Source organism: Bison bison, unplaced genomic scaffold (assembly GCF_000754665.1).
Source record: "Bison bison bison isolate TAMUID 2011002044 unplaced genomic scaffold, Bison_UMD1.0 scf7180017864270, whole genome shotgun sequence".
Taxonomy (NCBI): domain Eukaryota; kingdom Metazoa; phylum Chordata; class Mammalia; order Artiodactyla; family Bovidae; genus Bison; species Bison bison.
Genome location: NW_011494842.1, coordinates 8,542,781 through 8,557,788, shown reverse-complemented (window position 1 = coordinate 8,557,788; position 15,008 = coordinate 8,542,781). Strand labels below are relative to the sequence as shown.

Below are 15,008 nucleotides of genomic sequence, written 5' to 3'. Positions count from 1 at the left end.
CAGTCAAGGAAAGCCTATGTTTTTAAGACCATTAAGTAAACAAAGGACCCCAAGCTTAAAGGATTAAAACCAAGCCTTATGGTCTTACACAGATACACAAGAGCCTGGGGGCACATAATACCACAAAACAGTAATGAATGACTTGCACACATGCTTCTTTCGCTGCCTAGATGGCCTCTGTTGAAGGCAGGCAGGGGCATTGTCATCTTTGTTTCCAGGAGCCTGATAATTTCTGCTCAAGGGCACTGCGCTCCATTCTCAAGGAACCAGTGGGCGTCCAGAAGTCTTGGGTCCTCGCTAACCCAAGGGATGGGACAGACTCCGCAGCTGGGTAGCCTTGAAAAGCAGGTTCTGTGCACACTGGGGTGCCCTCCCCGTATCCGGTATCAGATGTCCAAACCTATGAGAGCTCACCCCATCCAAGGCAGAGTATGCTAATCCTTACGTTAAGGGAGTGTAGATGGGCGTGGGGGTGGGGGTGGGAAGGGCTAGGGGTGGGGTGGGTGGGGACCGATTTATGATGGAAATCAAGAGTTGGTTGGGGACCATGACTACAACAAGTGAAAAAACTTAATGGAACTACGCAGATGGGCGCGAGTACGCGCGCACACGCAAAAATGAGTGCAAGCCTGAGTGGTTAAATCTGAGGTTTGTCATCTAGTTAATTGCTTCGGTCTAGTCCATTGGACAGGACAGGACAGGGAGGCCTGGCGTGCTGCGATTCATGGGGTCGCAAAGAGTCGGACACGACTGAGCGACTGATCTGATCTGAGTCCACTGTACTCCGCCGATATTAATTTCCTGGTTTTGATAACGCAGTGTAGTTATGTAAGATGTTGAGAGAAGCTGGATGGGTGATGGGTAAAAGGGACCTTTTTGTACTAATTCTGTCACTTTGGGGGAGAGTTTATAATTATTTCAAAATGAAAAACAAAAAAAACAAAAGGACTCTCAAGGCAAGCCCACCCCGCCCACCCCGAAAAAGCACCCACCCCTCAGGCTTCTTCGCTCAACTCGGCCTCTCCTGCCCGAATGAGGCGAGGAGGGGCGGGGCGGGGAGGGGGGGCGCATGCGCAGACCCGGAACTCGCGCCGCGGCTCCGGGAAGTCACGCTTGCGCAGTCTGTCACCCTGGTAGGCGCGCCAGCCCGTCTCCGCGGTGGGAGACTGGGCAGCCTCGGCCCCTGCGCTTGCCGTCTTTTCCGGCAGTTGGGGCTCTTCCTGTCGTCTTCACACCCGCAACCGCCCCGCGGCCCCCTACTTCAGAGTCCCTAACGCGTCCCCACCCCTCCGGTCGGCTGGCAGCTGCTGCGGGGTTTCGCCTTGCCTCACTTCGAGACCGCTGGCCCGGCTGGCGTCTGCGGCTGTTCGCCGCCCCCAGCCCTGCCTCTCCCCTCAGCCCGGGGCTCCGGTGAGTGTCTTGCTGCCGTTGTCTTCCGTCCATCCCGGCCTTCTCCTTTCTCTCCTCTTTCCCTGACTCTTTTTTGGGGTTCTCCCTTTCCCGCCGGCGTCTTCTTTCCAGCCCTGCCCTTTCGGCCCCTGCTGTCAGTGCTTTTCCTCCCGGCTTCCAGAGGCTCCTGACCGGTCCTCCACATGGTTTCACAGGCTCCGCACCCCGTCCTTTCTCTGTCTTCGAGTGCTGTTGGGGCGGGGTGCCAGGCTCTCTTCTTTCCATGTCGCTTGCTTTGTCTCCTCGCTGCCACCGCTCAGTCCCCTCCAGGATGTCTGTCGGTCGTTACCAATTTTCACGTCCTTTTCTTCTTTTTTTCTGGAGTCTTAAGAATCTGAGGGGTGTTGTCTGAGGCGGTTGTCGAAAACCATCCCCCTCCCCCACCTTGGGGGGCGGCGGTTACCTTTGCGTCTGCCCCCTTCCCTATGGTTAATCTTAGGGTACCGGGCTTCAGATAATCCAACTGAAAACCACAGGAAAATGTAGTGAAGCCGTCTTTAAAGAAGAGAGTGGAGAAGGAAAGTAAGGACTTGGGGCAGAGTCTGTGCAAAAAGACTTCAAGTGTGCAGAATGGCAGGTAGAGTGACCCAGAGCTCCCACTAGACGAACAGACCCAAAGATAATCTTGTTCTTTTTGAAGTGTACAGGGGAAGACTGGAGTAGAGACCACTGCCTTTCTTCTCCCTTTCAGCGCACTTTGGCTCGGAGTTGGAATTAGGCAGTGGATGTGGTTTCCCTAAGCGTAAAACAACCGCCACCACAATAACAGGCTCCAGTCTCCCCCAGGCAAGAGATGGCAGCTTCCTCTTAAGGGGATGAGGTCAACTCTATTCCGCTTGGTATAGAAAACCATTCCATGTCCTAACCCCACCCCCGTCATACATACATATTTTCGGCTCCTAGTAATGGGCATAAGAAACCAATTTTTCCTAGCTAATCTTTTATAAGATACTCAACTAAGTGCATAGCATTGTACCCGATATGGGGAAAAATATTAAAAGCATTATAAGACAGGGTGCTTGCTTTCCAGTGAGTTAGAGTTCCAGGAGGAAAAATTAGATATGTGACTATTAAGGAATAGTCTCAGCTCCAGTGTTGAATTGTCCAAATGAAAGATACTAGGTTGTCAGTCACAAAGAAAGAAAGAATTGGTGAGGAAAGGGGATATTTATGGAGTTCACAGGGTACTTTTGTAAAGTCAGTCAGTTAACCATGCATAACTCTCTAGATACAATGATAGTTTTCATTTGATCTTCTTTTAATGTTTGCCCTGACTTGTGAAGATCACATTCTTCTGTTAGATTTATTTTTTAACTTTTAAGAGTCCTTGCTTACCTATCATTTCTTAATTCTGAGCTGGAGAATGAAAGAAATAGGGCAAGGGCCTCCAGTGGCCTATAGGTCAGGACAAGAAGGCTTGAGTTGTCAAAGCTTGAGGGAGAGTCGTCTTATGGAAAGTACTTGGTTGACCCAGAAAACCTATAAATTGCTATAGGGCAATAGTAACTTTTGATGAAAGGTTATTAGAATTATCAATTATGAATTTATGAGCAGAGGAAAAGGATGGGGGGGAGGGTTTGAAGAAAGGCCGAAGGGAAGGACAGTGTAACCTTAGCCATTGCATTAGAGACTGAATGAAGGTTGAAAACCATTCTGTTAGAACATTATTGGCCTTTTATAGGAGTAACTTTGAGTGCACTTAATCTCCTGTTGATCTTCTACAAAGTTTAGGAAGACATGCTAGCAACTTAAATGGGTCAAAATTTTGTTCTCCAGTTTTTATATACCCATTAATATAAATGTAATTTTGTTCTTTAACTTTGTTGACAACTGAAAATCATTAATTTGCTCAATTTATGTTTACTAACTGCCTGTTATATGGAAGGCATTGTTTTCTTAGCTTAAACACTCTTTAGTTGTGTTTTTATGTGGAAATAATTTCATTTGTTAAAATGTGTATGTATATGTATAGAGACAGACAAGAACATTCTCCGGAAATTTTCAGACAGGGGAGGAGTACTAAGCACTCTCTTGCTTCAGACTTGTTTTTAAATCTGGTTTTAAAATTTCCTCACCAAACTTAGAGAGCATGTGGTTTTCATTGTGGGTGGAGGGGGTACAGGCTGACAAATAAGGAACCACACCCAAGCTTCATAAACCAGACAGAGGTTTAAAAAGAATTCTGATATCCTAAAAACATTTGAGTTTGCTTTGATGTTAGCAGAAACTTCCCCATAAAAAATAACATTTTATAGTAAGATTGAGACGAGTTCAGTGTCTTGAATTTGTGATTACTGATCATTTTAGCACATCATGAATGACTGAAGTAGAGCCTTGATTTTGAATCTCTTCTCTGAAAAAATTATTCTTTATGTGATTCCCCCCCCAGTATCTTTTTGTAAAATTGCTTAATGTTAAGTCTTTTTTCTTAGTAATAATGTGTTTACACATTTCTTAAAAGGCTACATTTAATCTCCGAAACAATTTTAAAAGCTGCTAAGAATCAAGAGGAGAACCTTAAGAAAACTTTTGTAATTAAAAGATGCTTGCTCCTTGGAAGGAAAGCTATGACAAACCTAGACAGTGTATTAAAAAGCAGAGATACCACTTTGCCAAACAAAGGCCTATATAGCAAAGCTAGGGTTTTTCCAGTAGTCATGTACTAATGTGAGAGTTGAACCATAAGGAAGGCTGAATGCCAAAGAATTGATGCTTTTGAATTGTGGTGCTGGATGGAGGAGACTCTTGAGAATCCCTTGGACTTCAAGGAGATCAAACCAGTCAATCCTAAAGGAAATCAACCCTGAATATTCATTGGAAGGACTGATGCTGAAGCTCCCATACTTTGGCTACCTGGTGTGAAGAGCTGAGTCATTGGAAAAGACCTTGATGCTGGGTAAGATTGAGGGCAGGCGGAGGAAGGGTCAACAGAAGATAAGATGGTTGGATGGCATCCTCGATTCAATGGACATGAGTTTGAGCAAACTCTGGGAGATGGTGAAGGCAGGGAAGCCTGGCATGCTGCAGTCCATGGGGGTCACAAAGAGGCGGACACAACTGAGTGACTAAGTAACAACAAAGCTATTTAAACCTCATTGGTATCAGTTTTCAAATATGTAAAACTAGGAAGTTCGGGCCTCTTGTTTTTAAGGTATCTTTCATCACTAGAGTTATGACTCAGGTTTTTTTCTTTTGTAGTATTGTTTCCATCATAGGTCTTTGTTTTAACTTGTCAATTCAAATAGATAGCAGACATCTGTCGAATACCATAAGCCATGTCACAGTACATTTATACCTATAGGTGAAGATTTTAGTCATAGATTTTTTTTTAAATTATAGAAATTTTAAATTTAAAAGTTCTTGGTAACTTAGTACACACTCATTGAAGAAAATGTGGAAAAACACAAACAAGAAGATGATCTGTTGTATTCTCACTGCCTAGAGTTAGACCACTAATAATATTTTTCCCCACTGGTAACATTTTTATATATGTTTCTAATAATTCTGTGCATATACAGTAAACACATAAAAGTGAAATGGTATATGTTCTGTTTTATAACAGTATTTTCAATTAGATTGGAAATATTTTTCCTGAAAAATGTTTTTTGTTTTATTCTTTAAAGGCTTGCCTGACAAACATTTAAAGATATTTTAATTGTCTGCATGTTATTTCATTGTAGGACTTTCCCATGATTTAATCAGTTCTGTTCTTGGTTATTCAAGTTACTTGTAGTTTTTCTTTGTCATTACAATGTTGCATTGAATCCCCTTGTGTGTGAATCCTTGTGGGTCTTTGATTCCTTCGAGGTAGATTCCTAGATGGCAAAGAGTGGTACTGTCTGTGTTACATGTTCTTAATATATGTGTCTGGTATTGTGGTCTTGTTCCCTTCTTTTTGAAAAATGCAACGCTCTTCCTTAAGGATATATTCATGTCGCTTTTGCTATATGGTAATTTCTTTGTATGTTTCCACAGCATTTTACTTGTTGATTTGCTTACTGAATTGCTTCTAGTTTCTCCTAACACAGTTGATGGCATAAGGACCATCTTCTATAGTGCACATCTTGTTCATGTTCCCTTAAGAGCCTGTGTGGAGTGGGGAAGTCCCTGGCAGTCTGGTGGTTTCGTCTCTGCGCTTCCACTGCAGGGAGCACGGGTTCCATTGGCACAAGAAAAATAAAAAAGGAACCTGTGTGATAGTTTCTCTAGGCCTTATACCTAGGCATGGTAGTTCTGTGTCAAAAAACTTTAATGTATACTTGTTTTCACCAAGTATTCTGTTTGTCTGGGTTTTGTTTTATACTGTTTGTATTCCAGAAAACTTAGGTCAATTTACATTCCTACTAGTAGGGTAGGAGAGTACAGAACTGGTGGATTCCATCTCCAAAACTAATACCTCTTTTTTTTCATTGTTTCTAGCAGCCATGGCAATGACAGGCTCAACACCTTGCTCGTCCATGAGTAGTCACACAAAGGAAAGGGTGACGATGACCAAAGTGACACTGGAGAATTTTTATAGCAACCTTATTGCTCAACATGAAGAACGAGAAATGAGGTAAAGAATTTTGAGAAAATCGAGTCATGGTTTTGGGATCCTTCTCTTGTATCATGAATCACATTTGTAATATGATTGAAAGAAGACAAGAGTAGCAGCAACCATGTTCTAACCAGTTCCATTACAGTGGAGTAACAGTGTCGTTGATTTCCAAGGTCCTTGCTAATAACCCACTTATTTCTATTTCTGTTTACTGGTCAAGAACATAAAATTCCATGGTACTATAAGAAGTTAATTGGACCAAAACCTTGCAGTTCATCGTTAAGGCACTGTGATATAATGGAAAGAGCAGCATTATGGAGCCAGATCTGGGTTTAGAATCCTGCCTTTACCATCTGGTCGATGTATGAGGTTAGAACAGATTTTTAGTCTTTCTGCACATCAGTTCTCCTATCTGGAAAATGAGGAGAGTACTACTTGCCTTTCAGCATTGCTGTAGGTATTGAATGTAACACATATGAGTACCCACCAAAGTGCATCACACCTAGTAATCACGTGAGTGGTGGTAGTAGTAGCGTTACTGAGTCGAAGCTCATGCTGCTCGCTGCACTGACAGACCAGTAAATTGAGAGATGAGTTGTTGGGGCAAGGAATAGTGACTTTATTCTGAAAGTGAGAAAACTGAGAAGATGGTGGACTCATAGCTCTAAAGAACCACCTTGCCTAAGGCTTTTCTTCCACTAACTGGAGAGGGAGTAAAGTCAGACATTTCCTGGTTCTAGTCAGCCTCCAGAGGGGTTGTTTTAATTTCTTCCTCCCTGCAATCATTCACAGGTAGGCCTGGTCATGATTGTTCTATGAGTTAAACAAAGGCCTTTTAGCTTAATGCTCATTACTTGAGAGGCAGGGTTACCAGAGATGGGTCATTACATATAATTTAAGCTTATAAGGCGAAATGGCAACCCACTCCAGTGTTCTTGCCTGGAGAATCCGAGGGACAGGGGAGCCTGGTGGGCTGCCGTCTATGGGGTCGCACAGAGTCGGACACGACTGCCTCGACTTAGCAGCAGCAGCAGCAAAGGGTCTTCCCTATTAGAGTGGCAGGTATTGTTACTGATCTAGTGTGTACTATCCATGAAGTAACTCATTTAAAATTTTTTTCCATTATTTTATTAAGAAAATATTCAGAAGCACAGAAAAGTTGAAAGAATTGTTTTCAATAAATACCCATACAGACATCATATAGATTCTACATTTATCATTTATCACATATTGATCTGTCCATCCCTTAATACATTCATTAATTCATCTTAATCTTTTTGCTTGTACTTCAAAGTATGTTGCGGATGTCTGTATGTTTTATCTCTGAATATTTCTGCTTGTATAATGAGTTTGATATATATATTTCTTAAGGGAGTTTAAAGTTTGCATGCAATGAAATGTACCACCTTAAGGGTACATTTTGATGAATTTTGACAAAAATATATACCTGTGTAACTTAAATCTTCGGAGAAGGCAATGGCACCCCCCACTCCAGTACTCTTGCCTGGAAAATCCCGTGGACGGAGGAGCCTGGTGGGCTGCAGTCCATGGGGTCTCGGAGAGTCAGACACGACTGAGCGACTTCACTTTCACTTTCATGCATTGGAGAAGGAAATGGCAACCTACTCCAGTGTTCTTGCCTGGAGAATCCAGGGACGGGGGAGCCTGGTGGGCTGCTGTCTATGGGGTCGCACAGAGTTGGACACGACTGAAGCGACTTAGCAGCAACTTAAACCTTTCTCAAGACAGACTGTTACCATTACCCCCGAAGGGTCTTTCCTGGAGATTCTTCTTCAACCCCTGGCCACTGCTGTTGTGGTTTTGTTTCTACCATAGATTAATATTGTCTGTTCCATACAAATGGAACATGTAAATGGATTCATTTGAATAAAGCATCTTGCACTCAGCCTAATGTTTTAAAAGTTCATCCATTTTGCTATTGTGTCCATAGTTTGTTCCTTTATATTCCTGAATACCATTCTGTTTTCTGATTATACCATAGTTTGCTTGTATGTTCTTTTATTGATAAAAAATTAGGCTTTTTAAAGTTTTTGGCTGTTCTGAGTAAGTTGCTCTGAACATTTATGTATAGATCTTTTCGCGAACATTTGTTTTCAGTTCTTAGGTAAATATTTAGAAATGGAATAGCTGGCTCTTGGGTCATAAATATACATAAATATGTGTTTAGTTTTATGAGAAGTTGCTAGACATTTTTCTAAAATATTTCCAATGATGTATGAGAGTTGTAGTTGCTTTATATATATATTTTTTAAACATTGGTATTGTCAGTCTTTTAACTAGCTGCTTTTGTGGATGCTCAGTGTTATTTGATTGTTTTTTTAATTTGCATTTCCCTAATGATTAAATGATGTTCAACATTTTTATTTATATGCCTTTTGGCCATATTTTCCTTTGTGAAGTGTTTGTTCAAATTTTTTAACTATTGAGTTTTAGAATTTCTTTATATATCTTAGATAGTGATCCTTTGCTGTAGATGTGTTTTGCAAAGTTTCTACCAGTCTGTGGCTTTCCTGTTCATCTAATTTGGCTTTTTTTTTTTTTTTCTTTTGTGGTTATTGCATCCTGTGACCTGTAAGAAACCTTTGCCTACTCCTCAGTCATGAAGATAATTCTATTATGTTTTCTTCTGGAAGTTTTATAGGCTTAGTTTTTATATTTATGTGATCAATCTTGAATTGATAAGTGTGTGGGGTATGAGGTGGGGTTTGAAATTTATTTTCCATATGGATATCCAGTTATTTTAGTACTCTTTATTGCAAACTTTCTTTTCCCCATTAAATTGCTTTGGCACTTTTGAAAATCAAATGCCATATAATTGTGAATCTGTCTGGGCTCTTTGTTCAATTTCATTTATCTATCTGTCTGTATACCAGTATCAGATTGTCTTGATTATCAGAGCTTTGTAGTAAGTTTTGAAGTCAGTATAAGCCTTCAACTTGGTGGTGGTTCTTGTCTTTTTCAAGGTTACTTTGGATATTCTTGGTTTTTTGAATTTACATATACATTTTAAAATCAGCTTATCAGTTTCTGCAGAAAAGCCTGGTGGAATTATGGTTGTAGTTGTATTGAGTCTGTGGATCAGTTTGAGGGAGGGTTGACATCTTTACAATATTGAATTTTTTGATGCGTATCAATCTATTTTTGTTCGGTTTTTAATATTTCTTAGCAGTAGTTTGTAGTTTTAGGGTGGAGGCATTTCATGTCTTTTGTTTGTCTATTACTAATATTTTTGGATTTTTTTTATGCTATTGTAAGTGGGTATTTGAAAGTTCATTTTCCACTTTTTTGTTGCTAGCATATAGAACTATAACTGAATTTTGCATATTGACCTTAAACCTTACAACTTGCTAATTTACTTTCATAGTAGCCTTTTTGTAGATTCCTTAGAATTTTCTTTGTAAAGAATCATACCCAGATAGAGTTCTACATCTTCCTTTCCAGTCTGTACACATTTTCTTTCTTTTTACCTTTTCACATTGACTAGGATTTCGGGTGCAGTGTGGAACGTAAGTGATGGGAGTAGACACCTTTTGTTCCCGTTTACAGGGGAAAGCACTGTTTCTCAGTTATGGTGTTAAGGTAGGTTTTTCAAAGATGCTCTTCATTGATTGGGAAAGTTTCCTTATGTTCCTGTTGGAGAATTTTTATCATGAGTGGGTGTTGAATTTTGTCAAATGCTTTTTCTGCATCTTTGAGATGATCACCTTGTGTTTTCTTTATTCTTCCACTATAGTGAAGTACATGGACTGGGTTTTGAATGTTAGACTCACCTTCCATTCTTAGGGTAAAACCCTCTTAGTCAAAATGCATTATTCTCTTTATATATTGCTGGATTCGGTGTGCTAAGGTATGGATAAGGATTTTTGCAATCATTTTCTTCAGGAGGGTAGAAATCATAATTTACATGGGATATATGATTTGATTTTAAATATGCAGCTCTGTATGCAGAATAGCAAGATACTTTATACGGGTGGTGGCTAGCTTTGTTCACTGGGACAAATAAGAGCCTGTACAGTGCTCTTTGTTAGGATCATGGGGCATTCAAAAATAAATTTGTATGCTCTAGGCATGTAAAACCTGTTGGGGATGGTTATTTTCAAATACAACTGCTCTGTTGAAATCAGAGCTTCTGGTGTTGCAGTTACAAAGAAATGTTTATGAGTTCTGATTAAGTTACTTATTTTATTTGATAATAGTCAGTTGGTACTTGTTACCTGTTTTATTTACAGTAGTGTGTATATGTTAATCCCAGTCTCCTAATTTATCACTTCTTTCCATGTTTCCCCTTTGGTAACTGTAAGTTTGATTTCAAGATCTGTGAGTCTATTTCTGTTTTTGTAAATAAGTTCATTTGTATCATTTTTTAATTAGATTCCACATGTGAAAGTCAGTCAGTTGTGTCTGACTCTTTGTGACCCCATGGACTATATACAGTCCATGGAATTCTCCAGGCTAGAATACTGGAGCGGGTAGCCTTTCCCTTCTCCGAGGGATCTTCCCAACCCAGGGATCGAACCCAGGTCTCCCACATTGCAGACAGATTCTTTACCAGCTGAGCCACAAGGGAAACAGATTCCACATATAAGTGATACCATATGATTTGCCTTTCTCTAACTGATTTACATCACTTAGAATGATAATCTCCAGGTCCATCCATGTTGCTACACATGGCATTGTTTTCAGCTTTTTTATGGCTGAGTCATATTCCATTGCATGTATGTATCACATCTTTTTTATTTGTTTCTCTGTTGATGGAGATTTAGGTTGCTTCCATGTCTTGGCTATTGTAAATACCGCTTCAGTGAACATTGGGGTGCATGGATCTTTTTGAATTACGATTTTCTCCAGGTACAAGCCCAGGAGTGAGATTGCTGGGTAATATGGTAGTTCTGTGTTTAGTTTTTTAAGGAAGCTCCATACTTTTCTCCATAATGGTTGTACCAGTTTACATTCCTACCAACAGTGTAGGAGGGTTCCCTTTTCTCCGTAGCCTCTCCAGCATTTATTGTGTGTAGACTTTTTGATGAGGGCCATTTTGAACAGTGTGAGGTGATACCTTATTCTGGTTTTTGCATTTCCTTAGTGCCCTCGTTTTTGGACATGAGTTGATATTTGGTCTTAAGTTTGTTGATACAGTTTGGTAGGACTGTTTTATTTTGGGTTTTATCACTCCAAGAAAATTTTAAAAAAAGCAGTATATAAATAGCTCATATAACTCAACATCGGAAAATCAAACAATGCGATTGAAAACTGGGCAGAAGGGCTGAATAGACATTTTCCCATAGAAGAAACACAGATGGCCAGCAGCCACATGAAAAGACGCTCAGCCTCACTAATCATCAGGGGAATGCAATTCAAAGCCACAATATCACCTCACACCTATCAGAGTGGCTGTCACCAAAAAGAACATAACAATTGTTGGCAAGGATGTAGAGAAAAGAGAACCCTCCTGCATGGTCAGTGTGAATGTAAATTGATGCAGCTACTGAGGAAAACAGTATGGAGGTTTCTCAAGAAACTAAAAATAGAGTTACCATATGATCCAGCAATTCTATTCCTGGGTATATATTAGAAAAAACCAGAATCACTAGTTCAGGAAGCTGTGTACCCCATTGTTCATAGTAGCATTATTTACAGTTGACAAGATATGGAAGCAGCCTAAATGTCCATCAATAGAGGATTGCGTAAAGAAGATTTGTAATGTGTGTGCACACATACACACAAAATGGAATATCACTAAGCCATAAAAAAGAACGAAATTTTTACCATTTCAGCAACGTGAATGGACATCCAGGGCATTATCGCTAAATGAAGTAAGTCAGGCAGAGAAAGACAAATACTGTGTGATATCATTTGTGTGTAGAATTTAAAACATACCACAAACCAGTAAATATAACAAAGAAAGAAGCAGAGTCACAGATATAGAGAACAAACTAGTGGTTACCAGTAAAGGGGAGGGGTCATAAAGGGGTAGTGGAGTGGGAGGTACAAACTATTGGATGTAAGAAAGGCTACAAGGATGGATTGTACAACATAGGAAATATAGCCAGTATTTTGTGATATTTGTAAATGGATTGTAACCTTTAAAAACTATGAAAATTTGAAAAATTAAATACAGTGATTGGCAGGAGCTACTACAATAGTAAGTAAACTCAAATTGGAACTGTCAGAGATTTTCAAGAGTTTTGATGTTATGGGGGCAACGTCACAGAACCTTGACAAATAAGCAGAGTTTTAATGATATGAGACAAATGATGGTTAAGAAACATTTAATTATGAATATGTGGCTAACGTGATGCTGCTACTGCTGCTGCTAAGTCGCTTCAGTCGTGTCCGACTCTGTGCGACCCCATAGATAGCCTCCCACCAGGCTCTGCCATCCTTGGGATTCTCCAGGCAAGAACACTGGAGTGGGTTGCCATTTCCTTCTCCAGTGCATGAAAGTGAAAAGTGAAATTGAAGTCACTCAGTCGTGCCCAACTCTTAGTGACCCCATGGACTGCAGCCCACCAGGCTCCTCCGTCCATGGGATTTTCCAGGCAAGAGTACTGGAGTAGGTTGCCATTGCCTTCTCCAACATATGATGAGCAGTTTGAAATAATAAGTATTGGGCTGGTAAATTTGGGGGCTAATAAAAGAGATCAGGTTGTAATACAAATATTTGTTTGTATATGTCTTGTTGTCTTTAAAATCTCTAGTTTTTCCTCCCATTTATATGCAACTTTTGTGCCATTCTGTAGTAGAGCACTGGGTTATATTTACAACTTTTTATTTATTTATTTATGGCTGCGCTGGGTCTCCAGTGCTGCATATGGGCTTTCTCTAGTTGCGGCAAGTGTGGGGCTTCTCATTGTGGTGGCTTCTCTTGCAGAGCTAGGCATGTGGCCTCAGTAGTTGTGGTGCATGGGCTTAGTTGCTCCTCCGCATGTGGGATCTTCCCAGACCAGGGATGGAACCTATGTCCCCTGCATTGGCAGGTGGATTCTTAACCACTGGACCACCAGGGAAGTCCAACATTGGTTATATTTGAACAAAGGGTTTACTGCAGAAGATAAAAGCAGAAGGAAAAATGAAAATCATTTGGAAATTGTCTCCTGTGTAAAAGTAGAATATGAGAACATTGGGTTATTTCATAGAAACACTACAGTAATCCTACATATTGGTTTAAACAATTAAATTCCCTAAGTCTAGTGTGGCAGAATGCTTATTGAAGCTCCTTATAGGTGGCAAACTGAATACATCCAATAATGCAAATTTCATATTTTTTTAATCTGTCTTTTGCCTTTCCTGGCCTCTGTGTTAAGCTTCTCTAGCAATAGCAGTTCTCCTATTCTCTCATGTGATCCTAGGTGTCCATAAAGAGAGATAGGTATTAATAATCGCCTAGTTGTTCATAGAAAATTAATGGTTTGGATAATTTGTAGCAGTTTGAAATGAAAACTGAGGCAACTGGCATTTCTTTTTACAAAATGATCTGTGTTGTTTCTGTTCTTTATAAATATTATTTTGGAGGATTAATTAAAGCCACAAAAGCCTAATTTAATAGGCAATAATTTTGTGCTTTCCCCTTTCTTCCCCCTAAATCATTTAAGAATTCTTCTACATTTTACCCTCTGAGAACCAGCATCTGCTGCTACTTCTCTTCCATATTCTTACTCAGGTTTTTCTGTTTGCTTTTAGTCTGATCTGATAATGAGTTTTGCAATGTGTGGTTATTACAGTGAGCAAGTGCAATGTTTGATTATTACTAGTGAGCAAGTGTCAGTTTTATTTGGGCCCCAGGAATGGGTGAGTCTAGACTTATATATTAAGAAGAGGTGGCAAGAATACACAGAAGAACTGTACAAAAAAGATCTTCATGACTCAGATAACCACAATGGTGTGATCACTCACCTAGAGCCAGGCATCTTGGAGTGCCAAGTCAAGTGGACCTTACAAAGCATCACTACAAAGTTAGTGGAGGTGATGGAATTCCAGTTGAGCTATTTCAAGTCCTAAAAGATGATGTTGTGAAAGTGCTGCACACAATATGCCAGCAAATCTGGAAAACTCAGCAGTGGCCACAGGACTGGAAAAGGTCAGTTTTCATCCCAATCCCAAAGAAGGGCAATGCCAAAGAATGTTCAGACTACCTCACAATTGCACTCATCTCACACGCTAGCAAAGTAATACTCAAAATTCTCCAAGCCAGGCTTCAACAGTACTTGAACCATGAACTTCGAGATGTTCAAGCTGGATTTAGGAAAGGTAGAAGAGCCAGAGATCAACTTGCCAACATCCGTTGGATCATAGAAAAAGCAAGAGAATTTCAGAAAAACATCTACTTCTGCCTTATTGACTACGCCAGAGCTTTTGACTGTGTAGATCACAACAAACTGTGGAAAATTCTTCAAGAGATGGGAATACTAGACCACCTTACCTGCTTCCTGAGAAATCTGTATGCAGGTCAAGAAGCAACAGTTAGAACCAGACATGGAACAACAGACTGGTTCCAAATTGGGAAAGGAGTACGTCAAGGCTGTGTATTGTCACCCTGCTTATTTAACTTATATGCAGAGTACATCATGTGAAATGCCAGGCTAGATGAAGCACAAGCTGAAATCAAGATTGCTGGGAGAAATATCAACAACCTCAGATATGCAGAAGACACCACCCTTATGGCAGAAAGTGAAGAACTAAATAGCATCTTGATGAAAGTGAAAGAGGAGAGTGAAAAAGCTGACTTAAAACCCAGCATTCAGAAAACTAAGATCATGGCATCCAGTCCCATCAATCCATGGCAAATAGATGGAGAAACAATAGAAACAGTGACAGACTTTATTTTCTTGGGCTCCAAAATCACTGCAGATGGTGACTGCAGCCATGAAATTAAAAGACACTCACTCCTTGGAAGAAAAGCTGTGACCAACCTAGGCAGCATATTAAAAAGCAGAGACATTACTTTGCCAACAAAGGTCCGTCTAGTTAAAGCTATGGTTTTTCCAGTAATCATGTATGGGTG

General features: G+C 40.3%; 1 protein-coding gene across 3 annotated transcripts in view; it reads left to right on the top strand.

Annotated features, from left to right (window-relative positions):
• Window positions 1-1,087: 1,087 nt before the first annotated feature.
• The window catches only part of STK38 (serine/threonine kinase 38), a 41,749-nt gene continuing 27,828 nt past the window's right edge, over window positions 1,088-15,008 (top strand). Inside the window, exons 1-2 of one of the 3 annotated variants that reach the window (XM_010848665.1) lie at window positions 1,088-1,410; window positions 5,872-6,004. In XM_010848665.1, coding sequence (XP_010846967.1) covers window positions 5,874-6,004 — 131 coding nt within the window. In that variant the 5' untranslated portion in view covers window positions 1,088-1,410; window positions 5,872-5,873. Of the gene's footprint in view, window positions 1,411-4,312; window positions 4,346-5,868; window positions 6,005-15,008 lie in introns of those variants that run through there. The other 2 variants (XM_010848662.1, XM_010848663.1) reach the window with 2 other exon arrangements.